This window comes from Pan troglodytes, chromosome 9 (assembly GCF_028858775.2).
Source record: "Pan troglodytes isolate AG18354 chromosome 9, NHGRI_mPanTro3-v2.0_pri, whole genome shotgun sequence".
Classification (NCBI taxonomy): Eukaryota; Metazoa; Chordata; class Mammalia; order Primates; family Hominidae; genus Pan; species Pan troglodytes.
In genome coordinates this window covers 74,375,557-74,403,337 of record NC_072407.2, presented here as the reverse complement: position 1 = coordinate 74,403,337, position 27,781 = coordinate 74,375,557, and the positions used below count along the sequence as shown (strand labels likewise).

Sequence of the window (27,781 nt, the reverse complement as noted above, 5' to 3'; positions counted from 1 at the left end):
ATGTTTTATTAAACAGAATAAATTTGATGCATTTATAAAAATAAGAAACAATAGGATTGGGTGGCAAAGAACTAGTCTTATGATTTTTAACTGATTTACATATTTTGTGTATAAATATTTTTTCATCAAAAGTTCCAAATCAGGGACGGGTCCCACACACCACACAAAATATATTAGAGACATTTATATGGATAGCAGGAAGGGAGACAGAGGGCTGAAATTTTCCAGGCACCTAGTGATTGATAGGGGCTGAGGCTCCCCCTGACGCTTTATTGAGTTTCCGATGATTATCTCTCACTGAGACATTTTTTACAGATGACGGTCGAGCTGTCACAATGGACCATGGGGGAAAAAAACCCAACAATAATAACACTTTAATCTTTTTACTGCACTGCTCCCTAGTATCTCAGATTCATCTTCCCTGACGCACGCAGTTCATTATTCTGCCCCTCCCTGGATGGGAAATAAAGGAAAATAAATATATATGTAGACACACTTACCCACATACATACACACACACAGACTATATAAAAGAGACCACCTCAGAACCAGAGAGGGGCAGAATTTATTGTTCTTTTTGCAAGTGTTGAGGTTTATTAGTAGAGATGCTGGGTTGGCTTGGAATTGGCTATTAATTACAGCATTTTGTATTTGTTTTTTATTGCGAGTTTTTAACATCTTGAAGAAAAGGCAGAGGAGAGGCAAGCAGGTGTAGAGACGGGGAACACAGAGGGACCAAGTTTGACCAACCAAGTAGCATAGCTGCCGAGAGGCAAAGAGCTGCCACCTTCTTCTTCTTGCCATCCCTGCCCCAGAGGATCCCTGGAGCTCAAAGAATACTGCTTTGGATAGGATGGGGGTGGGGGAGGAGGGGGAAGAGGGTGACCTCAGGGTACTTATAGGACAAATCTAAGGGAATCTAGATACTTGTGAGCATGTCACTACTCTGAGAGTTAGGCGAGGTAGGAAGTAGAGGAGGTTAAAACAGAGTTTTGATGGGTCTGTAGATAACCGACTAACAGATTCTTAAGAGTTTACCCCACCTTATGAATTTGGTGGTGTGAAGGTGAGATGTGGGCTCTGGAAAGCACCCCCTGGGTCTGCACTAAAAAGAAGGGTCCTGAGTCAGAGAGGATGCTGCACTGACTGTCATGGCCACAGGCAGGGACAATAGCCTGTCTTCTTCAAGTTCCTTGCCATCCTTCCTGGTCTCCCCCTTCCCTTTCATGGAGGTGAGAGAAAATGTGCTTGGGGTCCCTTTGGGAAGGCTGCCCTTGAGGTGTCTCCAGTGGAATAAGTGTTGACCCAGTCTTTAATTCATCAGCTCTATTCTGAGCCCCCATGCTACACTAGGATGGGGTGATAATGAGGTGAGGTCCTATTCCTAAGGAGAAAACTTCCAGTCCATGGGCAGAAAGCATGATGTCTGTGAGAACCATTTTCAAGTAGGGAATGGTCCTCCAGCCATCGGCCAACCTACTTGACCATGAGTGCCTTCTCTATATAAAGGATAAAGACATGTTGAAGACACAGTGTCTGTCCATCAAGAACGTGTTTCCTGCCTGAGGAAGCTTAACATCCATTCACTAAAGAAGTGTTTATTAAGCAACCTGCCATACTTAAGAGAATATACATGAAACAATCTGAGAACACACAAGACTATGTAAAAGGAAATGTTTACTAATTTGATGTAAACAGAAGGCATAGAGGAAAGGGAGATCAGTGAAAATCAAGATGCTTGAATTGTAAAGTGTGGGTAAAATGTGCATAAATAAGAGAAAGCATAATAAAGCCATGTAATCACTTAGAGAAAAAGAGTTATAAGCCTTGGAGTTGAACTTTCCAGCTCAGTCAGTGACTGCCAGTGTGACTTTGTAAGATACATAACTTCTCTAAGTGTCAGTTTCTTCGTTTAATGAATAGGAATAATAATATAACAGCCTAGTAGGGTTCTCATGAGAATAGTCGTAAAGTTCCTGGCACAGTACCTGGGCACATAGTGAGTGTTCAGTAAATGGAACCATTATTTTCTTACTGTTCTGTTGTATATTTAGTTGTCTGAGTATTGGAGGAAGACTCTTAGTCTTGGGCTGTTAGCCTTCAGGACTCACCTGTGACTCTCCACTAGTATGAAATGGGCTGCCTGGAATGAGCCTGACATATTCTACAGTGTTAGTGTTAGAGGTGATCCTAGCCAGTATTGGAATGACATCAGGAAGAGGAAAGGGTACAATAATGAATTTATTACCATTTATTGAGTCCTTACTACATGCCAGGCAATATGCTTATCTTCTTACATATATTTTTTAACCTAACAGGTTTATGAAGTTTTAATTTACATACTATACAATTCACCATTTGTTTTTATGGAGTGTGAATTATATATCAATAAAAAAAGAAAGAAAATGAATGATACAAGAGCTTAATATAAAAAAGCTTCTCTTCCTCTCCTCTCACACCTCACTAGAATTCCTACCTCATTTCTTTTTTTTTTAATTTTGTATCAGATATTTTTATTTCAACTTTTCTTTTAGATTCAGGGGCTACATGTGCAGGTTTGTTACCTGGGTATATTGCATGATGCTGGGGTGTGGTGTATAATTGATCCCATCACCCAGGTACTATGCATAGTATCCAATAGTTTTTCAACCCGTGCCCTCCTTCATCCCTCCCTCCTCTAAGAGTTCCTGGTGTCTATTGTTGCCATCCAACAGGGTACTCATGTCCATGAGTACCCATTGTTTAGCTTCCACTTATAAGTGAGAACAGGTAGGCTGGGCACAGTGGCTCACGCCTGTAATCCCAGCACTTTGGGAGAACATGCAGGCTGGACACAGCTCATGCCTGTAATCCCAGCACTTTGGTAGGCCAAAGCAGGCGGATCACTTGAGGTCAGGATTTCAAGACCAGCCTGGCCAACATGGCGAAACCCCAACTCTACTAAAAATACAAAAATTACCCTGGTGTGGTGGCACGCGCCTGTAGTCCCAGCTACTCGGGAGGCTGAGGCACGAGAATCACTTGAATCCAGGAGGCAGAGGTTGCAGTGAGCCTAGATTGTGTCACTGCACTCCAGCCTGGGCAACAGAGAGAGACTCCATCTCAAAAATAAATAATAATAATAAGTGAGAACATGCAGTATTTGGTTTTCTGTTCTTGTGTTAATTTGCTTAGGATGATGGCTTCTAGCTGCATCCATGTTGTTGCAAAGGACATGATTTCATTCTTTTTTATGGCTGTGTAGTATTCCATGTAGTATCCCATGGTATAGTACCATGTTTTCCTTATTCCGTCCACCACTGATGGGCACCTAGATTGATTCTGTGTCTTTGCTATCGTGAATAGTGCTGTGATGAACATATGAGTGCATGTTTCTTTTTGGTAGAACGATTTGTTTTCTTTTGGGTATATACCCAGTAATGAGATTTCTGGGTTGAATGGTAGTTCTGAGTTCTCTGAGAAATCTCCAAACAGCTTTCCACAGTGGCTGAACTAATTTACATTCCCTCCAACAGTGTATAAGCATTCTCTTTTCTCTACAGCCTCACCAATAAGAGCCATTCTGACTGGTGCGAGATGGTATCTCATTGTGGGTTTGATTTGCATTTCTCTGAAGATTAATGATGTTGAACATTTTTTCATATGTTTGTTGGTTGCTTGTATGTCTTCTTTTGAGAAATGTCTTTGTCTTTGGCCCATTTTTTAAATGGGATTTGTTTTTTGCTTTGTTGAGTTGTTTAAGTTCCTTATAGATTCTTGGCCGGGTGCGGTGGTTCATACCTGTAATCCCAGCACTTTGGGAGGCTGAGGCAGGTGGATCACCCATGGTCAGAAGTTCAAGACCAGCCTGGCCAACATGGTGAAACCCTGTTTTAGAAAACAGGGTTTTCTAAAAATACAAAAATTAGCCGGGTGTGGTGGTGCACACCTGTAATCCCAGCTATGTGGGAGGCTGACACAGAGGAATCGCTTGAGCCTGGGAGGCGGAAGTTGCAGTGAGCCAAGGTCACACCATTGTACTCCAGCCTGGGTGACAAAATGAGACTCCATCTCAAAACAAAACAAAACAAGACAAAAGACCCACATAAGTTCCTCATAGATTCTGGGTATTAGACCAGTGTCAGATGCATAGTTTGCAAAAATATTTTCTCCCATTCTATAAGTTGTCTGTTTACTCTGTTGATAGTTTGTTTTGCTGTGCAGAAGCTCTTTCATTTAATTAGGCCCCATTTGTCAATTTTTGTTTTTGTCATAGTTGCTTTGGAGGACCTAGTAATAAATTCTTTGCCAAGGCTGATGTCCTGAAGGGTATTTCCTAGGTTTTCTTCTAGGATTTTTATAGTTTTAGGTTTTACACTTAAATCTTTAATCCATCTTGAGTTGATTTTTGTATATGGTGAGAGGTAGAGGTCCAGCTTCATTCTTCTGCATGTGGATAGCCAGTTATCCCAGCACCATTTATTGAATAGGGAGTCCTTTCCCCATTGCTTATATTTGTTGACCTTGTTGAAGATCAGTTGGGTATAGGTGTGTGGCTTTATTTCTGAGTTCTCTATTCTGTTCCATTGGTCTATGTGTCTGTTTTTGTACAGTGCCATGCTGTTTTGGTCACTATAGCCTTGTAGTATAGTTTGAAGTCAGGTAGTCTGATACCTTTGGCTTTGTTCTTTTGCTTAGGATTGCTTTGGCTGTTTGGACTCTTTTTGGTTCTATATGCACTTCACCATTTAGAGTATATAACTCAATGGTTTATATAGTATATTCACAAGAGTTGTGCAAACCATCATGACAATCAGTTTTAGGACATTTTTATCACTCCATAAAGAGACCTCGTATTCATTATCAGTCACTCTCCATTTCTCCTCAACTATTCCCAGCTCCTGGCAACCACTAATTTACTTTCTGTCTCCATAGATTTGCCTAATCTGGACATTAAATATAAATTGAATCTTATTTTATTTTTTGAGACAGGGTCTTGCTCTGTCCTCCAGGCTGGAGTGCAATGGTGTGATCACGGCTCACTATAGCATTGACTTCCTGGGCTTAAGGGATCCTCCATCTCAGCCTCCTGAGTTGCTAGGACCACAAGCATGTGCCACCACAGCCCCTAGTTAATTATGTATTTTTAGTAGAGACGGGGTTTCACTATGTTAGCCAGGCTGGTCTCGAACTCCCAACCGCAGATGATCCTCCTGTTTCACACTCACAGAGTGCTGGGATTACAGGTAGGAGCCACCACCCCCAGCCTCATTGTGGTTTTGATTTGCACTTTCCTGATAGCCAGTGATATTGAGCATCTGTTCATGTGCTCTTTGGCCATTTATATGTCTTATTTGGAGAAATGTCTATTCCAGTCCTTTGTCCATTTTTTAAATTAGGTTTGCCATTGACTCTTGTGAGATAGGTGATATTATCTGTTTGGAGATGAAGAAGCTGAATCTCACAGATGTTAATAAAGTCACACAGTCAGTTTTGCTTTCCAGACTTGCTGACTCCAGCCCCCATGGTCTTTCTAATACACGTTGCTGCCTGCTGAGGAGTCATACTGGGGTCACCAGGGTCCTCTATGTGGCAGGAAGGGAGGAGGAAAGGAAAAAGGTGGGAAGGAAAATTTGTTTGAAGGCTGGGTGCAGTGAGTGGTTCATGCCTGTAATCTTAGCACTTTGGGAGGCTGTGGCAGGAGGACCACTTGAGCCCAGGAGTTTGAGACCAGCCTAGGCAACATAGGTAGACTCCATCTCTCTCTATATATTTTTTTTTAATAAAAAAAATTTTTTTGGCCGGGTGCAGTGACTCACACCTGTAATCCCAGCACTTTGGGAAGCTGAGGCAGGTGCATCATCTGAGGTTGGGAGTTCAAGACCAGCCTGGCTAACATAGTGAAACCCCGTCTCTACTAAAAATACAAAATTAGCTGGGCATGGTGGCGCGTGCATGTAATCCCAGCTACTCGGGAGGCTGAGGCAGGAGAATCACTTGGATTGTTGCAGTGGTTGCAGTGTTGCGGAGGTTGCAGTGAGCCGAGATCATGCCATTGCACTCTAGCCTGGGCATCAAGAGTGAGACTCCATCTCAAAAAAATAAATAAATAAAAAGTAATTGGAATACACTTCATGCTGAAGCTCTCTACACTTTTTTTAGTTTGAATGGTGGTGGAAAAGATGAAAATGATGAGATGAAGTAACCCATCCAAGTTGGAAAGTCGGAGACCTTTCTGGTGGGTTGTAGACAACTCCCTCACATACACACACATTGTAGATGCCATTCCTGAGCAGTGGCAAGAAGGGGCAAGTGCTCGGCTTCTAACTGGTGCTGTGATGCCTCAGCAGGGTCTTAATTTGTATAGAGTCTTCAGTGAGAGGAAGCTGAGAGGCCAGAGGCTTCTTCCTAGAGATTCTTGAAAGAAGTTAGCTTAGTCCCTGAGCTTCAGCTGGTATCAACCGACCCTGAGTTATGTGAGGCTTGGGCCTGTGGGCATTGGCAGAAGCTGCACAGTACAGAAGATAGAGCAGAGGCCATGGAGCCACTCAGGCTTAGGGTCTAGTCCTAGCCTACCACCGACCAGCATTGCAAGTTGAGCAGGCCACCTAACCTCTTTAAGCCTGTGTTTCCTCATCTGTTCAATAGAGATGATAGTACTTGAACTGTCGGTCCTACATGGATTGTCGTGAGGATGAGGGAATGATTGCCTTGAAGTGCTCCCTACACTTTAAAACATGATACAAACATAAGGGGTTATTCTTTTATTTGTCTTATTAGTCATAGAGGTTCCCTCTCATGGAAACATGTCCACATCTTTAAAGGCAAGGGCACTGCTAGACATTCCATAACATTAGATGGCACCGGCTCCTGGGAGTGGCCAGTAGAGGCCGAGAGGGACTCAAAGCTAGGGTTGTCTTCGCCTGCAGAAGTGAACAGTAAATAAAGCTTTTGTTATCTAGAGACCACTGCAGGATTTTAACGAGGGTTCAGCTGTCAAACAAGAAACTGCTGAGTGACACCCAGTGAAACAGATGACTCTTAACTCAGAACTCTATTCTTATGCTCACTGTGCCCTCCCTCCTTCCCTCCGTCCCCTCCCCTCCCTTCCCTTCCCTTCCCCTCCCTTCCTTCCTTCTTTTATTTTCTCTTTTTTTTTTTTGAGACAGGGTCTGGCTCTGTCGCCCAGGCTGGAGTGCAGTGGCGTGATCTCGGCTCACTGCAACCTCTGCCTTCCTGGCTCAAGTGATCCTCCCACCTCAGCCTCCCGAGTAGCTGGGACTACAGGCATGCGCCACCACGCCCAGCTAATTTTTGTATTTTTTGTAGAGTTGGTGTTTCGCCATATTGCCCACGCTGGTCTTACACTTCTGAGCTCAAGCGATCTGCCCGCCTCGGCCTCCTAAAGTGCTGGGATTACAGGCGTGAGCCACTGCCCCCACCTCACTTTGCCCACCTCACTGTGCCTTTCTGAGAGGAAAGTGTATGCAGGATTCCTCAAGTGAAGCCTTTTTTCACAGAGAAAATACACTTTTGGAAGCCCATGATGAGATAATGACTAACATTTATTGAGAGCTACTATATGCTAGGCACTGTACCCAGCCCCTTTATTCATAGTGTCTCATTTACTCCTTACAACATCCCATGAAGGCGTTACTGTTATTACCTCCACATATAGATAAAGGAGCCTGGCACAGAGAGGTTAGGTAAATTGCCCAAGATTACACAGTCAGTAAGTTCAGAGCTGGGATTCAAACATAAGTGGTCTGACTCCAGGGCCCCACCAAATACTGCTGACTGGTATTACTTTTATTTTTATTATTCCAAAACCAAAGATAATATTAGGACCTTGTTTATGTTTGATGTGTTTATTTGTTGATTCAGCAAGTATTTGTCAAGCACATACTTATGGCCATACACTGCTGGGCAATGGAGAAGGTAGTCACACTTCCTGTATTCATTGAGTTTTTTGTGTAGTGGTGAATTGTAGTCAAGTAAGCAGGTGCTTATGATAGAATGTAATAAATACTAGAATTGGGAGATGCCTAAGGTGCTAGAGGAGCTCTTAGGAACAATAACTACCTCAAACGTAGGAGGAATCACTGGAGAAAGTGACTTCTAATCAGAGGCCTAGCGCTGTATTGGAGTTAGCCAACTAAAGGCATGGGAGAGGGGAAGATGTTCCAGGCAGTGGAATAGTATTTACAAAAGCTCAGAGGCAAGAAAGAGCATTAGAAAGGTGATGATGAGAGATGAGACTGAGGTGAGCAGTGGGCCTCCTCTGGACATTCCTTATTAGTTGGGCTATGACACCAGCACTCTCCTGACGTTTGTGCCAAAATAGCCCCAGCTGTGTTCCTTGAGTTCATCTGCTGTTTATGGTAAGTACCCTGTGTATAGCTCTGTCATTGCACGTGTGAAATTGTATTATCATTTGTCTGCTCAGTGGTCTGATTCTTGCATTAGGATGTTAGCTTCTGAAAGTCAGGAACTGTGTCTTATTTATTATTATATCTCCAGGAACTACCACCATGCATTGGTGCTCATTAAATGTTGAATGAATGATGTGTTTTCTTTGTAAAATGGATTACACCTTTCCTGCTTCCTTGAGCCAACTATCACTTTTCGTCAGGTTCATCATTATATCCAGCAGTTAATGTCCTATGTGGCAGTTCAGTGATGCCCTTAGGGGCTTTTGAGGTGCTGTACTCTGAATTCCTTTTTCAGCTTTTCATTGTCCTGTTCTTTTCCCTGCCTGCCTGGCCAGTGCTTGATTGTAATCAATCTGCTTGGTTCTGTAGCATCCTCCCTGGCCTTCTTATTTCCTTCTCCTAATCTGCAGTGGGCTGGAAATAAGATCACCTAGCATGATTTGATAAGACTGTAACTAAGGGCTAGTAATCTCTGATTGAGGTCCTAAACGGCTCTCTTATGGGAAAAGTGTAGATGCCATTGCACATGGGACTTGTATGTTAGAGGCCTTTTAACTTCCTGTTCTTCCTGCTCCAGGAAAGGTCAGATAACACTCCTGGGGCAGGAGCAGGGGGTTCATCAGTCTGGAGAGGCCATGTCAGGAGTAGAAGGCTCATTGACCATTGATTCTATAAACCACAAGAAACTAAGAAACTGTTGTCTGTTCTCCAGCTGCACACTCCACCAACTTTATTTTGGCCAAACATTTGAAATGCTTCCATCCACATTAGCTTATCTGAGTGCTAGCTACAAACCTCAGGCCATTTTCTATTAAGGGCAAATTCTGCAGAGAGTGAGTTTGCACCTTCACCCAAACAGGAAAACAGGATGGAATAAGAGCCAAGGCTGGGACCAGGACATCTGGGCTCTACTTCTTTCTTGGTGTCTGATTTCCTCATTTGGAAATTGAGGGTGACATTATGATATGTGAGAAACAGTGGGGACAATCACTTATTAGCTATGTGACCTCTGAGCCTCAGTTTCCTCATCTATAAAATGGGAATAATAATTACCTACTATGTAAGGTAATTATGAGAATTAAGTAAGATTGTGTGAAGTGACCACGTCAGGCATAGTATAGAAGGTCAGTAAGTGAAATCTATTAGTATGGCTGGGTGCAGTGGCTCACGCCTGTAATCCCAGCACTTTGGGAGGCTGAGGTGGGTGGATCACCTGAGGTCGGGAGTTTGAGACCAGCCTGGCCAACATGGTGAAACCCCATCTCTACTAAAAATACAAAAATTAGCCGGCTGTGGTGGCGGGCACCTGTAATCCCAGCTACTCGGGAGGCTAAGGCAGAGAAACGCTTGAACCCAGGTAGAGGCTGCATTGAGCCAGATCGCGCCACTGCCCTCCAGCCTGGGTGACAGATCAAAACTCCATTTCCAAAAAAAAAAAAAATCTATTAGTATTAGGAAGAGGCATGGCAGTCTTCTGGCTTTTGGAACTTTATATAGGACATTTAGTATTGCATAGACTCCATTCCAAGACCACTTGAAAAAGAATGGTTTAGGAATTGGTGCTTTTGACTACATAGGTAAGGTCGCCTCTTGACTGAGTGTACCCCTTTATCCAGTGAGAGGTAAGAGGAACCTGTCCTCTGCAGATCCTGTGCTGTGGACTCAGGGAGGAGTATAGGTAGTCAGGACCCAAATTCTACCCCTACAAACTCAGCTCAGGAGGGAATGTAAGACAGTTGCCTGGATAACTTTCACATGGGGGCTAGAAAGAAGCTCCATTGCCTGAGCAGGGGAGAGAGTGCTCTGAGGGGTCTCATTTCCCAAGGGAGGGCCCCAGAGGTGGGGTAACATTCTAATTTATTGTCCAAACTGGAACTGTCTATAACAGCAGACGAAAACCAGGACCACCCTGGGTAAACAGGGTGTGTGGAGTCACCCAACCCAGAGAGTCCTGGAAAAGTGATGGACTGGTTTTATATTATTTTATATCAAATCAGAGTGAGAAAATCCCAAATATTAGCACTAGAGTGAGCCTGGGGGATTTTGGTTCTTTGACCACATGAAATGCTTGTTCTTCTTTCAAAGAATGTTTACAGGTAATAAGGGTAAAAATGCAGATTACAAAATTGCATTTACAGTAAATTCCAATTTTATAGGGGATACACACACACACATGAAATTTGGAAGAACATATATCAAAATCTGACACATAGTTTCTCAAGTCACTGAGATATTGGTTCCTTTTCTTTGTTGTACTTTTCTGTGATTTTAAAAATTTAATTGCTTTTATAAATTTTTTAAGCTTTAAAAAATTAAAACCACTTACTTACTAGAATGTAAACATTTTCAGAGCAGAGAGGTATATTAATCTGCTAAAACAGCCTCTGTCTCCTGCCCCACTCTTTCCTTATCCTACCCCAACCTGCTTTCTTTACCTGCATAACTTCTCTTCATCCTTTAAGACTCCTATCTTCTGGGATCCTCTCTTCATGCCCAAGTTGAGCTAAACTCTCTTCTGGCGTTCTGGTATATTCTCCTGTTATACCTCTAACAGAGCATTTATCTCAAACAGTTCTATAAACATCTGGTTATTGTCTGCCTCCCTTGTCAGTTAGGTCAGGGACCTTATCTGATCTATTTCATGTCCCCAGGATGAATCCTAACACATAACAGATGTCAGTAAACATTGTGGAACTAACTGGCCTCTGTTTTGCCTCTTCTTACCCAGCACAGATGGCCATGAACATAGTAGGTGCCATTTTATGCTTAGTAAGTAGGTAGATGAGTGAGTGAATTAAAATGCCACTAGAAAACAGGTGAGATTGGTGGCTCATGCTGTCGTTGCTAATGGAAGGGTTTGTGTTGCTGTCTCCCCAGTCCTGATCACCCGAGAGGATGACTTCAACAACAGGCTGAACAACCGCGCCAGTTTCAAGGGCTGCACGGCCTTGCACTATGCTGTTCTTGCTGATGACTACCGCACTGTCAAGGAGCTGCTTGATGGAGGTGAGAGCAGAGGTGGAGGAGGGGTGGGGTGGGGGAAGTGGAAGAGGGGTGGGGTGGGGGAGGTGGAGGAGGGGTGGGATGGGGTTTGGCAGGGGGAGAGAGTACTTGACAGCCTCACTATTCTGGAAATAACATACTTCCCCAGAGCCCTGTTATCCTCCTAGAGCTAGAGATGCCTCGAGAGCAGCTTTGCCTGCTGACAGTGGCAGTGCACACATGTGGTTTGCCCTCCTGTGGCTGATGTGTGTTCTCTGCCTATATGTGGTGTGATACACCATGTCATCCTGCCTGTCTGTGTATGCTGTGAGAGTTTTCTGGACTCTTGCTATCCCTAAAAGTGTTCTCTCTTCTCCCCCGTGACCTCCAAAGCAGAGCTAATGAAACAGAGGACACAGGCTCTTTAAATCCCTCCTAACCCAGGTCACAAAGACATCCTCTTTGGTCCCACCCCCGTCTCAGGCCCCTTTCATTACTCTGGGTCATGGCACCCTATTCTTTTCCGTCATTACACTTGTCACAACCTGAAATTGTTTTTATTTGTTCAATAGCCTTCTCCCTAACTTGTCTCTGAGCTTCTAAAAGGCAAGAACCATGGCTGACTGGTTCAAGTGTCCCCAGCATCTACTATAGTACTTGGCACTTAGTAAGCACTCAATAAATCAATGAATAATGAATACCCTCCCTTTGGAGAACATCAGTTAATTGGAGAGACAAAACATGCCATCCCCAGACTCAGGCTGGGCAAGTCCTGTCCAAGTCTGGTAGTGCTACCTGCCAGACACATCCCAGTCACTTTCTTTCCCACTTCCCCATATCCCACTCCCGCCTCTCCTTGGGAGAGTGTGGGAAGCATCTTGCCAGGATCTGTGGAGCACAGACCCCTGAGTGAGTACATGGCACATGACTGCCTGTTCATGCCTCCTCTGGTGCTTTTTGAGGGCCAGGGATCCTCTCTTGGGGCTAGACCCCAGGGTCTTCCTTGTTGGGATCATTCTTCATAGAACCTGAGCACTGGAAAGGTCCTCAAAGGTCTCTGGGCCACTCTGATGATTGTCTGCCTCTCTTCCAGCAGAACCCTCTCCAACAGCTGGCTAGCTGACATTTTTCAGAGACAGAAGGAACCTCCTTCTTCCCCAGGGAGTTAATCCCATTTTACTTTATCCTTGACTGGTTGAAACCTTTTTTTTTTTTTTTTTTTTTTGGAGACATGGAGTTTTGCTTTTGTTGCCCAGACTGGAGTGCAATGGCACAATCTTGGCTTACCGTGACCTCCGCCTCCCGGGTTCAAGCAATTCTCCTACCTCAGCCTCCCGAGTAGCTGGGATTACAGGCATGTTCCACCACATCTGGCTAATATTGTATTTTTAGTAGAGACAGGGTTTCTCCATGTTGGTCAGGCTGGTCTCGAACTCTCGACCTCAGGTGATCCACCCGCCTCAGCCTCCCTAAGTGCTGGGCCACTGCGCCCGGCATGGTTGAAACATCTTTTTAATGAGCTGTGGTCTTCTCTATAACTTATGCCAACTGTCTTTTGCTACCTAGTCACTTTTCCAAATACCAGTCTTCAAAGAAAGTTCTTTCAGTCCCAGAGCCTTTGCCTCCACAGGCCCAGCATCCCCAGATCATCTTCTGATTGGCCTCTGGGAACTTCCCAGGAACATGTAATCTTGCCACTTTCTGTCAGCCACAGCCATGCTAGCTTAAAACCCAGGCCTGGCCTGTATCCCCAAGCCTACAAGGGACCTGCCCCAGAGCAGCCAGAATATGCTTTGTTCTAGGGCACAGCCACTGAAGGGCAGGACTACTTGTGGATGTGGCAGCAGTTCTTGGGATGACTGATGCTTCTGGAGTGAGAACTTGCTGCTCTCAGAAGCAGAGACTTAGAAAACATCCCCAAGCAGAAAGCTTCTTCCTTTGTCCGTTGGAAAACTCTGTGGCAAGACATTTGTAGCTAAGAATTGGAGTGTTCACCAAGGACATTATCTCTGCCGTGCCTTAAAATCAATCAGTACTCCCAGCTATTGTCCAGTAGTTTACATTCTCTGCTTCCCCCAACCCCCAGACAAGAGAATTCACTTTATAAGGAGCCCCTGTTCCTAGCCTTCTAGATCGAACACCTTTGAAATGAAAAGACGAGGGCCTTTTATGAAACTCCCTCCATCCTCACCCCCAGGCCAAGGCTGGCCCTTTGAGCCGTTCCAGGGGCATGGTTCCTGCCTGTTGACTTGGAACAGATGCCCTTAGCCCCCACCTTTACATTTCTCCCACCTGCCTTTTTAGCCAGCATACATTTACACCCCTTGCCCTAGCCTCCCAGCCTCAAGGGCCAAAACCATTAACCCACTATTTCTCCCTCCCAACCCTGAACAAGTTGCCGTCACTCAGGGCCTGCAGGCTGCCAACTTCTGACCTCCCTTCCCCCTTGACCTCCCTTGGTCTGCCTGTGTGTGTGACCAGCCAACCGAGAGGCAGGATCCTGCTCTATCATTCTAGGGGCTGTTGCCAGTAATATTTCCAGAGTCTTTTTGACCTCAGCTGACCCTCTCCAAAGGGTTTCAGGAAAGGCAAGGGAGCCTACCTTCCTGCCCATCTGGCTGGCTTTTTTTTTTTTTTAATTGAGACGGATTTTCGCTCTTATTGCCCAGGCTGGAGTGCAATGGCGCGATCTCGGCTTGCCACAACCTCCGCCTTCAAGCGATTCTCCTACCTTCAGCCTCCCAAGTAGCTAGGATCACAGGCGTGTGCCACCACACCCAGCTAAATTTGTATTTTTTTAGTAGAGGTAGGGTTTCTCCATGTTGGTCAGGCTAGTCTCAAACTCCCGACCTCAGGTGATCCGCCCGCCTCGGCCTCCCAAAGTGCTGGGATTACAGGCATGAGCTACCGCGCCCAGCCCCATCCGGTTTTCTTAGGCTGTACTTGCCACCAGCTTTGCTGCAGTAACTAAAGGGAGATTCTGTGAGATCCAAAGCAGGCCTAAATACAGAGGCCAGCCTGTGCTCACAGGGCCCACACCGAACAGTTTCCTTGAAATTACCTAGTCCTCAGGGATTTAGGGTCCCCAGACCTTAGAGGGTTAGAGCTAGAAAAGTCAGCTGCTCTTGCTGTCTGACCAAAAGTCCCCATTTGAGCTGGGAGGAGATTCAGACAGAAGCATCAGGCTGATAATGTGGAAAGCTCTCTGGCCCATTAGGAGGTGGCATGGAGTAATAGAAAGGGAACCTCAGGCTTCAGAATCAGGCCAACCTAGGTTTGAATCCCAGTTTACCCACCTATTAGCTGTGTTGCCTTGGGCATGTTTCCTTAATTCTCTAAGCCTCAGTTTTCGTACATCTAAATAACACCTGTTTCACAAGGATAGCATGAGGATTGGTGGTATTTTTTATGAAAGCCCCTGGCAGGCACATGGTAGGTTCCCTGTTATAAGTACTTATCATTGTGACATGTATAAAGAAATCAAACTCTCATTCTGGCAGCTGTAATTCCATTCCTCCCCAATATAGAACCTTTACTCCTACCTTAAGGCCTCTTAATTCTGTCTTTACCTACGATATTCCCATCCTGCCTAAAGTGCCATCATGTTCCCTGTTTTCTTATCTGAATCCTCAGACTCTTCAAGGCCTCTCTCTCTTAAGAAGCCTTTCTTGGTCGTCTGGTCTACTCCGATACTTCCTCCTCCAAACTTGTACAGCATTGTACAGCTTAGCACAGACTGCTTAACGTCGTCTCATTTTCAGGAGACCCTGTAGCATAGTGAAAAAGAAACAAGCTTTGAAGTCAGACCTGGGTTTAAATCTCAGCCTTGTCAAGTGACCCTGGGCAAGCCACTTGCCATCTCTGAGACCATGGGCCTCAGGGAATCCTAAGACAGATCAGGCAAACTGTCACTGACCCTGAGAGGCTCTCACACTGTCAGAGGAGACAGATGTGGAAACAGACCATGATAATGGGGTAGGTGCTCTGGCAGGCGCCTGGACAAGGGGCTCTGGGGACGAACAGGGGGAAATGATGTCTTCTGCCTGGTGATCAGAGAGGTAGAATCAGTTACAGAAGGCTTCCCAGAGGAGGGGGTGCTTAGGCCTTATCAGGAAGGATGATGGGAGTTTGCCAGAGTTCTCCAGAAGGGTTTTGAATTAACTAGTGCCAGTCTTCTACTCCCAACCGCCACAGAAAAGTACAGAGACCCTCATGTTTTTTACCTTGGAAGATGCTGCTTTTGCCTGTGTTGATGGCTTAGCAGGAAGGCTCTGCTTCAGCACTTGAATGCAGGTGTGGTGGGAGGGAGGGAGGAAGGTGGGGAAGAGGCAGTAGGACTAGAAAGAGGAGTGATCAGGGAAGGTGGCTGGAGCCTCATACTTCAAGTGCCTGAAGATGACTCATCTTGATATTTCCAGGACTGTTAAGTTGCTTTGGCAACCAGGTCCTCTCAGGGATGTGATCCCACTGGCAGATCCATCTTCCTAAAACATATCTCTAATCATGGCAGTTTTTCTTGACCAAGGTTCCTCCAGAGAATTGAGCCCTCATTCTCCAAGGCATCCATCGTACACAGGAATTAACTTCTCTCCCAGGAATCTAAAATGGTACTAGATATAGATATAGATATAGATATAGATATAGATATATATATATATATATATATACACACACACACACATACACACACATCTTTGGAAGCATTGAGAAAATCACTAGTCAATTTTTTTTGGTATGTGCTTCAAAGGAGAACCCCCAGCTAAGAGAGGTTGCAAGGGAAGAGCATGAATATTGGAGTCAGGATCTTGGTACCAGCCCTGCCATTTAATAGCTATGTGATCCAGGGCAAATTACTGACTGTTCTGAAGTTCTTTCTCCTCATCTGGAAATGGGGGTGGTGCCACCTACCTCCTAAGGATTTGTAAGGATTAGGACATATGTACTTCTACAGAGTAGGTACTTTATATATAGTCTCTGTTATTATTAACTTCAGAAACACTCAGTGCTCACTCGTTTAAAAAAAAAAATTCTAACCATACTAATGCTTTTAACTGGTTTTAGAGTTGTTCTAGTCTGATCCTCACCTACCTTTTCCCCCTACTGGAGCCCTAATACTCCAGCTACACTGTGTTCCCACCTTGGTGCCTTTATTCTCGCAGTTTGTTCGGCCTCTCTTTCCCCTTTAAGACCATTTTGCATGCTGGTGGAGTTCTTTTTACCAGTCAGTCACCAGCCTCATGCCACTTTCCTTCTGAAGTCTTTCCTGTTCTCTGGATTTGGGTCCAGTCTCACTTACTAGACCAAGGTGGATGAAGGCCAGGCCTGTGTCTTTTTTTGTCTCCATCTCCTTTGCTGCAATGCTCTGCACATGATTTAGTATGTTTTTGAATTGGATGCACTGATAAATCTCCAAAACCACTGTAGGTTTTCTTTTGGGAGATGTGGTGTCTTTACTTTTTGGTCTACTCTTTGCTGATCCCCTTCCCCGACTCTTAATTTCCTAATGTGTCTGACTTTTTAGAGCTTCACTTATGAGCCACCTCTGCTTGGCTACCTTCCTTCTCCTTACAGTCATAATGCCACTTCCTTTTCAGTCACTGGTGCTCTCACTTCAGAAACACTTGGGCTTTAACGAAACTTAATACTTTCCCTGGGGCCTCTCTCAGCCTCCTTCCCACCTACTTTAGTGAATCCTCCTTGCCCCATCTCCAAGTCTGCACTGAGTTATCAGTGTTAACTAGCCATCATCAAATGAGTCCTTAAATTCCCCACCATCCCTGCCTGAGGCAAAGATCCTTTCCAGTGGTGCCATCCGCTTTAACAGCCTCTTGGCTTGTTGTTAGGACCCAAAACTTAAGAGTTCGCTTCTTGTTACACTTCACCATCTGTCCATCTGGCGGCACTGCCTGATGTGGAGGGAATCAGCTGTGCCTCAGGCTGTCTGTCCTCTGTTGAAGCTCCACACTCTGATTCACGCCAGCAATACAGAGAAGGAGAATGAGCACTGGGTGAAGGATCAGATGTTCTGGCTCTGCCACCAACAAATCCTTTCACCTTTAGGCATATCCTCTCTCCTCCTCAGTAAAATAAAGAAGTTAGGATAGCAGATCCCAAGGACCCCTTCCAGCTCCAGCATTCTTTCACTTACCAGATTCTTACTGATCATCTCTGCTGCCACAAGCCCTGCCCTAGGCACCAAGGAAATAAGGATGATCCAGACATGATTTTTGCACTTAAGTAACTCACAGTTCTATGAGAAAACCAGACATTTTAACCAAGAATTGCTATCTGGTGTATTAATGGAGATCTGTAGAAGGTGCTGTGAGATCACAAAGAAAAGACCTTTTAAATCTTGAAGAGGGCAGGGAAAGCATGATGTAGGAGATGGTGTTCACACCAACTCTTGAAGGATGAATGCAAGTGTACCAGGTAGATGAGGTAGGAAGGCGGAGGGAGCAACGTGTTCAAAGGCATGGAGTATGAAGCAGCATACTTTACTCAGAATATTGCAGGTAGTTCAGAAGAGCTGGAGGGTATCAGAGGGCAAGAATGGAAAGCAGGAGCTAATATTGAAGGTCACTAATGTAAGCTGTGCTGAGGAGACTGGACTTATCCTGCAATGGAAAATCATTAAGATTTAGAGGAGGACTAGGATAGGCTTTATGTATAATGTGAAAGATAGTTAAAATGTTTATCAGTAGCTGAATGGATGAATAAATTGTGGGATGGTCACACAATGGAATAATGTACAATGGGCTTGAGTCAACTCTTGCTGTGTGCTACAACACAAACCTCACATCAGGTCACAAGCCAAACAGAAGAGTGCTTACTGTATGCCTGCATTTAAATTCCAAAATAGAGAAAACTAATCAGTGGCATAAGAAGTCAGGGTAGTGCTTAACCTCGAGAGTGTGGGTAGTGACTGGGAGAGGCCTTGAGGGGATCTCTGGGATGCTGTAATGTTATTTCTTTATGTAGATGCTGGTTATGTGGGTGTGTCCGTTTTGTGAAAATTGAGTTGTATCCTTATGTACTTTTTGTGCTTTTCTTTATATGTTACACTTGAAACAGGTTTTTAAAAAAAATGAGGGGAGGCTGGGTGCGGTGGCTCTTGCCTGTAATCCCAGCACTTTGGGAGGCTGAGGTGGGTGGATCACCTGAGGTCAGGAGTTCAAGACCAGCCTGGCCAACATGGTGAAACCCTGTCTCTACTAAAAATACAAAAATTAGCCAGGCATGGTGGCAGGTGCCTGTAATCCCAGCTACTTGGGAGGCTGAGGCAGGAGAATCACTTGAACCTGAGAGGTGGAGGTTGCAGTGAGCCAAGATCATGCCATTGCACTCCAGCCTGGGCGAGAAGATCAAAACTCCGATTCAAAAAGAAAAAGAAAAATTATATATTTAAAGGCATGCAAAATATAGCCCCAAATGTGCCACTAATTTCTATAGACATAAAATTACTCTGACTAGTTGCTATAAAAGTTTCCAGACACTTACTGTTTGTATTTATCCCATCAAAAGCTGGTGGCAAAGTTCACCGTCTGGCACCAGTACACAGACCACATTTAAAACATGACTGCTCTGCTGGTACTCCCAGGCAGAAAGGGGAGACAAATGAGCAAAGTAGAGCCTCTGCCCTCAACTAGCTTAAAGTCCAGTGGTATAGACATTCTGGGACAAATATAGTCACACTGTGTGGCAAAGAGGTCACAGCACTGCCATTATGATGTAGACATCAGGGACTGTGATCCACCCCAGTTCTGCCACATCTCACCCTTCTCTAACATGGCCCTTCTCTAACATCACTTTTTTCCTCTATAAAATCATGGCCCTTCTCTAACATCACTTTTTTCCTCTATAAAATGAAGAACTTGTGTCAGGTGATTGAATACTAAAGGTTTCTTCTTCTTGTTTGGATTCAAATGTTAAAGTCCCTCCATGTTAGCAGTTATCTGGGGGAGGGATAGGGAGAGATTGCTAATGGGTACAAGGTTTCTTCTGGAGATGATGAAAATATTCTAAAATTAGATTATGGTGATGGTTGCACAACTCTCTAAGTATACGAGAAACCTCCTCTAAATTGTGTACTTTAAATGGGTGAACTTTATGGTATGTAAATTACATCTCAGTAAAGCTATTAAAAAAGAAAAGAAAAAAATCCTCCATGCCTCTCAAAACCAGAAAATCTTGTCTTGGATGTCTGACTGATTGCCTGAAAGCAGGCTGGAAAGCCAGGAGGACCAGATCGACCCCACAGCTAGTGTGGTAGAGGAGATGAGCCCCTCTGTTGTATAAAACAGTTTCCTTTTAGAGAATATCATTAAAAAATTTGTAAACCTCTATCTTCCCTTCCTTTTTATTGATTTCCTGTTATTATTTTAACAAATATGTATTGCATCCTTGTAAAGCTTAAAGTCTGGTAGAATATAGATGTTAGGCAAATAATTACAAAATTACCAGCTAATTATTAGCTAAATTGCTAGCTAATAATAAAAGTATTATTAAGGAAGAATAGAGGGTACTATAAGAGCATAATGGGACCTAATCTAGTCCGAAGGGGAATGGAGGAAGTCTTCCCTGAGCATATGGCATTTACACTGAGACTCAAAATGTGGATGTTAGCCTGTCATTTAGCTTGAGAAAATCCTGTGGAGAGGGATGTCCATTAGTCATCCAAAGGGATCCAGCAGTCTAGTCCAGGGCATTTTGGGGAGTGGAGGAGTTCTGTGGTATTGTATCTGCAGCCCATGTGGAAGACCAGGCCTTGAAGGGGCCCTCAGTGACCTAAGTCCTATCCTCAGCCCTTTACCCAGTATACAATGAGGAACTGTCCTTGCTCACCGCAGGGAAAAGTATTTCTGTATCCTGGCTCCTGTGGACATCGAGGAGCCACTGCATAGTTGAGCTGGAGATGAGCCTGGTCACCAGAGCCCATGCTCTCCAGAGCCACTTGCCATCCAGGCCCCCGCATTTCATCAAGGCTTTAATCGGCTCCAAGCAGTCCTCAGATGAGCCTGGCCGGTATCCGGCATGACCTCATCACCGCCAGTAGTGGCAGCTGGAGGCCAAGGCTCCCTTGGGTGAGGGAGAGGTCAGCATCGGCTGGGCCAGGTCTGTTCCGTGTCCTACACTCTCCTCCACCTGCACTGAGCCTGGAAACAGCGCTGAGTCAGAATCAGATTTTCCAGCTGCCCTTTGCCAGCCCACTCATGCCCCCTCCAGCGTATGTGCTGTTGGGCAGAATGCACAGTTAAAGGACCACACTGCAGCTTTAAGAAAGGAGAATGTCAGTCTGAAAGTCAGGGCCTGTAAAGTAGCAGCAAAAGCCCCTTCCAAGGCTGAGACTGGGGATGACCAGAACCAAGTGTCCCTTCCCAAAAGGAGTTTGCTTCTAGCATTCATGTGCTGTCTTCCTCGATACAGAAGCCAGGCAGTATCCAAGGAAGAACACAGCAGGGATGTTCTCTATAGGTTTGGACCACAGACTCCTTCCTGAACTGCATTTTGGAAATGAGTATTTTTTAAATGTAGCAGGAAAAAGGAGCTTGCCACTTGAGAAATCCTTCAGGGACCCCTTTGAAGTAATAGAAGCCTGTGTGGTAAAGTGCTGACTAGGGGTCAAGGGACCTGGCACATGGTTCTGGCACTAACTCTGCCTTGCTGTCAAGCAAGCCCTTCCCCCGTACTGAGCTTCAATTTCCTTATCCGTAAAATAATATAATTGGACTATAATCTCAGACTTCCTTTCACTGTAATATTTTGTGATTCTGAATACTTGCTCACTGATCTGTCTTAAGTATTTATTTATTCAGCAACTATTAATTATTTTCTTACAACTAACCACCATCATCCCTATTCTCAGTTCCTCTGATACATGTTCTTAAAGCATCCTGTATGATTTATCACTTTTACCATAACATGTAGTTCTATAGTTATTTGATTAATATATCTCTCCTTCACTTAACAGTGAGTTCACAGAAGATATGATGTGGATCTGAGGTACTGTGTTCCCAGCACCTTGCAATGTCCTTAGCATATGATAGGTGCCTAGCAAACATTTGTTGAATTAATGGGTACTAGGCATGCCAAGAAATAAGAGAAAAAGATACAGGCACTTCCTTGAGACTGCACCCTGTACAGTGATAGTTTGGTGAAAATGCCCATATGCAAAGCACACTGAGAACAGTGCAGGACAGTAGATAACAGGACTTTCAATTAAACATAAGCAAGGGCCAGAATTAACAGCTGTCATGGGGAATGAGGAGGGGAGAGACCAGTGTGGCATTATAGAAGGCTTAATGGAGGAGGTGAGACCAGAGCCAGACCTAGAAGGACAGGTAAAATTCAAACAAAGAGAGAGAAGGAAGGAAGCTTTTCAGGCGAGGCAGCAACAGGAGCTGTCCACAGGAGCCAGGAGCCAGAAATACTGTGTATTATTTAGAGTCCTGGTAGAAGCTGGCCACCTGCTGGATAAAGGGGTAGGGAGATGGGTGTGGAGGATCTTGGGGAAGAGACAGAGGACTTGTACTTATTTTTGTAGTCCATAGAGAGCTCCTGAAGCGACTGTCTGTTGTTTATGTGTTTGTTTAGTGACCATTGTGATTTTTCTTTAAAAGTTGCACACGATAAAAATTTGTAGTAGTACCAGAAGACATGCAGTGGAAAGGAAGTCTCCCTTCCACATCCCTGGTCCTCCTCAGAGGCAACCACCTAACTCTTCTTATGTATCATCCCTATTGCTGCTGTAACAAGTTATCACAAACTTAGTGGCTTAAAACAACACAAATTTATCTTATAGTTCTGGAGGGAAGAAGTCTGAAATGGGTTTCACTGGACTGAAAACGGTGTTGACAGAACTGTCTTCCTTTCTGGAGACTCCAGGAGAGAATCTTTCCTGTCTTTCCCAGCTTCTAGTGGCTGCCCACATTCTATGTCTCCATGTGGTTGCCATCCATCCTCAAAGCCAGCAATGACCTGTTGAATCTTTTTCACGTTTCCTCATTCTGACACTGGCTCTTCTACCTTCCTCTTTTACTTCTAGAAACCTTTGTGATTATATTGGGCCCACTCAGATAGTCCAGAGTAATCTCAAAGTCAACTAATTAGCAACATCAATTCTATCTGCAACCTTCATATTCCCCTAACATATTCACAGGTTCCAGGGTTAGAACATGGACATCTTGGGTGAGGGTGGGGGGTTATTCTGTGTATCACACTCTCAGAGGTATTTTATAAATGCTTTATTTTTAATCCTGTTTTTGAATAGTTAATACTTGTACATAGTACAAAATTCACAAGAATTTTCAGAGAAAAGTCTACTCTCACCCCATCTCCAATCAAAGAATTGTCCAGTTTCTCCACTGTATTGTTACTATCTTTTCCCTTGACATTAGTTAGCACTCTATGAAGAGATAGCTTTTGGTTTTTGAGATAGAGTCTTCTTCTACCACCCAGGCTGGAGTGCAGTGGCACAATTATAGCACACTCCAATCTCTAATTCCTGGGCTCAAGTGATCCTCCCACCTCAGGGTCCCAAGTAGCTGGAGTTATGAGCCACCTTGCCCAGCTGAGTTGTTAAAAAAAATTTTTGTAGAGACAGAGTCTTGCTATGTTGCCCAGGCTGTGAGGAGATACTTTTAAGACCACAAAAATATCCTGCTCCTCATCAAAATTTTACCCTAGAATTAGCACCCATCACTGGTTTTTGCCTGAACCAATCTTTATGTGATGCTTGCCGAATGAATATTTTCCATGTTTTCTAACTCCAGCACGTACTCCACATTGACCAGTTAGCACTTGGCATTCTCTCTAAGCAAGAACCCCTTTCCCTCTATTTTCTAATACTGTCAAAATGTGTTCATGGGTACTTACCTTTTTTTTTTTTTTTTTTTTTTTTTAATTTTTGAGATGGAATTTTGCTCTCGTCACCCAGGCTGGAGTGCAATGTCGTGATCTCGGCTCATCGCAACCTCCGTCTCCCGGGTTCAAGCGATTCCCCTGCCTTAGCCTCCTGAGTAGCTGGGATTACAGGTGCCCGCCACCAAGCCCGGCTAAATTTTTTTGTATTTTATCAGAGATGGGGTTTCACCATGTTGGCCAGACTGATCTTGAACTGCTGACCTCAGGTGATCCACCCATCTCAACCTCCCAAAGTGCTGGGATTACAGGTGTGAGCCACCACGCTCGGTGGGTACTTACCATTTTAATGTTGTAAAATTTATTATAGGCTTAGTTATGTTGGGGCTATCATTGCCTCATATTTGGCCAGTGTGGCATATCTCCATCTTTTTTTTTTTAACATATAGCATTTTCTTATTTTTCTACATAATGAAATGTCTCAGGCTCATCTCGTATCCACCTTGCTGTTGCCCTGAAATCAGCTATTTCTTGAGGAGCCCTCGGATTTTTTTGTTGATAATTGTACTAGAGTGTGAAATCTGAGTACCAAGTGTACTCATTGCTCCTTCTGTTGATAGAGCCAAGAACTATTTATATAGGTATATACACACATATATACATATCCATTAAAATATACACATACATGTATATACATATGCACACAGATATTCTATATTGTTTACTTTTTTGTTTATAATGTGAATGCACCAAGGATGATATTTGCTTTTAAGAAACAGCATCTAGCTATGTTGTCCAGGCTGCTCTCAAACTCCTGGCCTCAAGTGATCCTCTCACCTCAGCCTCCCGTGTAGCTGGGACTGTAAGCACAAGCTATTCTTATGCACCTACATATGTTAGAAATCCTGAGAACACCAATACTGCCTGCCCCCTCATCTGCCCCACATTCTAGTTAATCCTGACGGGTTCTTTCGTGTCTTCACACATTTCATATTAATATGTCCTTCTTCCTTAGTGACAGTGGTAGCTGCAAATAACGTTGATACATTTATTTATTTACTCATTTGCTCAATCCTATAATACATCTAAAAAAGCTTCAGAACTGCTTTACCCATGCCACTGTAGAAAACAAATCTCCTTAAAAGTTCAGGTCAGGATTTGTTTGCAGTTCTCACCCCTAGTCTATCCAAGGCTGAGAGTATATAGTCAAATACTGGGTTCCTAAGTTACTAGGGTTCTTTTCTCCCCCTTCAGTGTGTTTATGCTCTTCATTTGAAATACAGTTGGGTTAATTTTTCAATTTGCTCTCAGTTTTAGGATTTTTCTCCCCTACGTATCCTGATTGATTTAATTTTATTGTTTGAATATGCAGAGCACTATCTCATTTCTAAAAGTCAAAGGTACCAAAAGGTATACTCAGAGAAGTAAACCTCCCTCCTGTATCCCTTTCAACCTTCTTCTGTCCCTCTCAGTGAGTCCTGACCCCTTGTAAATAATTAGCTTTGTTGTTTTCTGGTTTATCCTCCCTGTGTTTCTTTGTATAAGCAAATATTTATATGTTCTCTTATTTCACTTTTCTGCCTACACAAAAGGTAGCATACTGTATATGTCGCTTTGCAGTTTGCTTTTTTAACTTAACAATATTTCTTGAAAATCACTTCATGTAAATTCATAGAGATATTCCTCATTTTTAATAGCTGCATAATACTTCATTGTATGTATATTCCATGTATTCCATACTTGGACCTTGAGATTTCCAATATTTTGCAGTTACAAATAATGCTACAATGAATAACCTTATGCATATATATTTTGGTCTTGCTGGAGGTATGCCTTTACAGTAAAGTCTTAGAAGTGGTATTGCTGGGTCAGGGGGTAAATGCATACGTCCTCTGGTTAGATATTACCAAGCTTCTCCTCCGTACGAGTTGTACCATGTTACACTTCCATTAGCATCGTATGAGAGGGTCTGTTTCCTTGTAGCCTCTCCAACAGAGTGTATTGTCAGGCTTTTGGAATTTTGCCAATATGAAGGCGAGACATAGTATCTCATTGTAATTTTAGTTTGATTATCTTATTATAAGTGAACTTGAACATCAATTCATATGTTTGGCGGTCATTTTATATCTCCTTTTGTGAATTGTCTATTTGTGTCTTTTGCCCACTTTTCTATAGGACTTTCGGTCTTGTTTTTCTCTTGATTTTTAAAATTTCTGTTTATGTTAAGAATATTAGCCCTTTATCTGTGATATATAGAAATATTTTATCCTACTTTGGATTGATATGGTTTTAACACTTCCCATGTGATTCTAATATATAGCCAGGAGTGAGAACCACTAGGGCAGTTTAAACAAATCGGAGCTGTTTTTTAAAGGAGAATGCATAGAGAGAGAAAGGAATAAGGGCTGAGGACTCGGGCTTCGGTGACACTCAATAACTTGGAAAAGAAGAATGAACTGCAAAGGAGAGAAAGTCATGGATATTGCATATCATGGAAATCAAGGTAGAAAAGAAGGCCAGGCATGGTGGCTCTTACCCCTGCAATCCCACCACTTTGGGAGGCTGAGGTGGACAAATGGCTTGAGCCCAGGAGTTTGAGACCAGCCTAGACAACATGGCAAAACCCTGTCTCTACAAAAAAAAAAAAAAAAAAAATACAAAAATTAGCTGGGTGTGGTGATGTGCCTGTGGTCCCATCTACTCAGGAGGCTGAGTGGGGAGGATTGCTTGAGTCCGGGAGGTGGAGGTTGCAATAAGCTGAGATTGTGCCACTGCACTCCAGCCTGGGTGACAAAGTGAGACCCTGCCTCAAAAAAATATATTTTTTTAAGGTAGAAAAGAATTAAAAGGAGGCAAGATTGGTCAGCAGTATAGATTACTGCACCCATGGAGAAGAGGAAAAAGAGGTTGCTGGATGTGGTAATGACATTCATAGCCCTACCTCTCAGCACAACTTCATCTGTGCTTATTCAGGCTGAAGGAAGACTCTCCTGATCTGTGGGCAGTGGTTTTGTCGAGCAGTATTGCCCATGACCATAGGAGGCCTCTTCTGACAAACAGAAATGGAAGGAGCACAGCTCAGCTGTGTCATAATGGGGCCATAATTATTCAGTCAGCAGGTATTTTTTAAACTCCTACTGAGTGCCAATTACTGTTCTGGGCACAGGGTATCACAATAAAGATCTCATTTTTAATCTTTGCTTCTCTCTCACTACTTTCTAATAAGTTGGAAGTTTCTTTTACCCAGGACCATTCATCTGTTTTGTCATGCATCCTCAATTCTGAGACAAACTTGGTGAAATCCTCAGAATTAATGAGGGAAAAGCATCTTGAAAAAAATGGAATCACTAGCAACAGCAAGGAGCTCTGGGTCAAAGTGGTCCTCCTGGTGTTTGTAGTCTATCCCTGTCCTCTCTCCTTCCTCCTAGCCTCCCACCACCTTTCCACTTTTATTTTTGGTGATGGTTGCCTGGTGACTATGGTTGGGCATAAAAGAAGGTGCATAAACTGGAAGAGTCCTTGTTGGCAGAAGCTTCTGGTTTTTTAAAAAAGCAAATGTTTTATGAGGGAGATGAGTAATTCCTTCAGCCTTGAATGAAAGCAGGTATCAGCAGATAAAACAGTTCCTGTTCCCAGAACCGTAGCCTATAACATTTGATATTATAGTTGAAGATACTACCTCCCCCACCCCCACATTTCCGATTCTCTCCATATAGGGAAGTGCAATTAGCAAAAAATATTTCATTGGTTTCTGTTGCTGTGAGTGTTCACAAAGGCAGCCATAAATAAGGCTTCCTATGTTCCTTGAGTTCAGACTGAAAATCTGTATATTTGAGTGTACCTCATTCCAGTGAGCTTGGCTCAACCACTACTTTAATGTGCTGATACTTTTCATCCAAGCAGAGGGCTCTACTTGGCTTTGGGAATAGATGTGTAAGTGGAAGCAAAAGTCATCTCTTGATAACCCTTCTTCTCTGCCCTGCACATTAGGCTAGGATTGGTCAACAGAAGCTTAAACATCTGGTCAGCTCAGTCCTTTGGGGTGGTTGGGGTCTCGTAGACAACCCATCAAGATTGATTGGCCTCATAACTGAATTAGCCAGATGTGTGGGCATTGTGTGCCCTTTCCTCAGCCTCCTTTCAATGTTGTTAGATGGAAGCAGACGTAGGATTAGCATGTTTGAAGATGATGTGTTTTTAGTGCATGAACAAAAGCTGCCGCCTTCTACGGAGACTGTGGCTGTGCCCCAGACGTCAACAGTGTAATTATGACTGCTAAATTCAGCCCAGACCCCAGGCTCGGATGCTTTGGTCTCAGCTGTCATTTGCAGGAGGGAAGACTGCAGAGGCCTGAGGACCCTGGCTCTGATAGTGCACTTTGAACTCTGCTTTATCCAGAGCCTTTCCCTCCCCACTGACAGTTGCTCCTAGCTGCTCTCTGGCCATAGAACCTGCTGCCACCTCTGAGGAGAGTCTGTGCTATACTGTGGGGATAAGGAGTAGTAGGGCTGGCCTCTTGAAAGCCCACAACT

The 27,781-nt window shown here is 43.9% G+C and overlaps 1 protein-coding gene and 1 long non-coding RNA gene across 8 annotated transcripts in view; one reads left to right on the top strand and one right to left on the bottom strand.

Moving 5' to 3' along the window:
- CLPB (ClpB family mitochondrial disaggregase) overlaps positions 1-27,781 on the top strand; it is a 144,952-nt gene that overhangs the window by 68,013 nt on the left and 49,158 nt on the right. For all 4 annotated transcript variants that reach the window (XM_003951966.6, XM_001174710.7, XM_016921539.4 and 1 more), the window contains one exon: positions 11,289-11,417. In XM_003951966.6, coding sequence (XP_003952015.1) covers positions 11,289-11,417 — 129 coding nt within the window. The remainder of the gene's footprint in view (positions 1-11,288; positions 11,418-27,781) is intronic.
- Positions 6,730-26,296, bottom strand: LOC107967151 (uncharacterized). 4 transcript variants are annotated; one of them, XR_010147271.1, is made up of 4 exons: positions 18,891-19,049; positions 15,617-16,003; positions 14,936-15,160; positions 6,730-6,902 (listed from the first exon to the last, which is right to left on the bottom strand). It is a non-coding gene; the product is annotated as an uncharacterized LOC107967151 (long non-coding RNA). The 4 variants fall into 4 exon arrangements; XR_010147273.1 differs by lacking the exon at positions 6,730-6,902 and adding an exon at positions 11,934-13,348; XR_010147272.1 differs by lacking the exons at positions 6,730-6,902; positions 18,891-19,049 and adding an exon at positions 26,191-26,296 and having other exon boundaries at positions 14,778-15,160.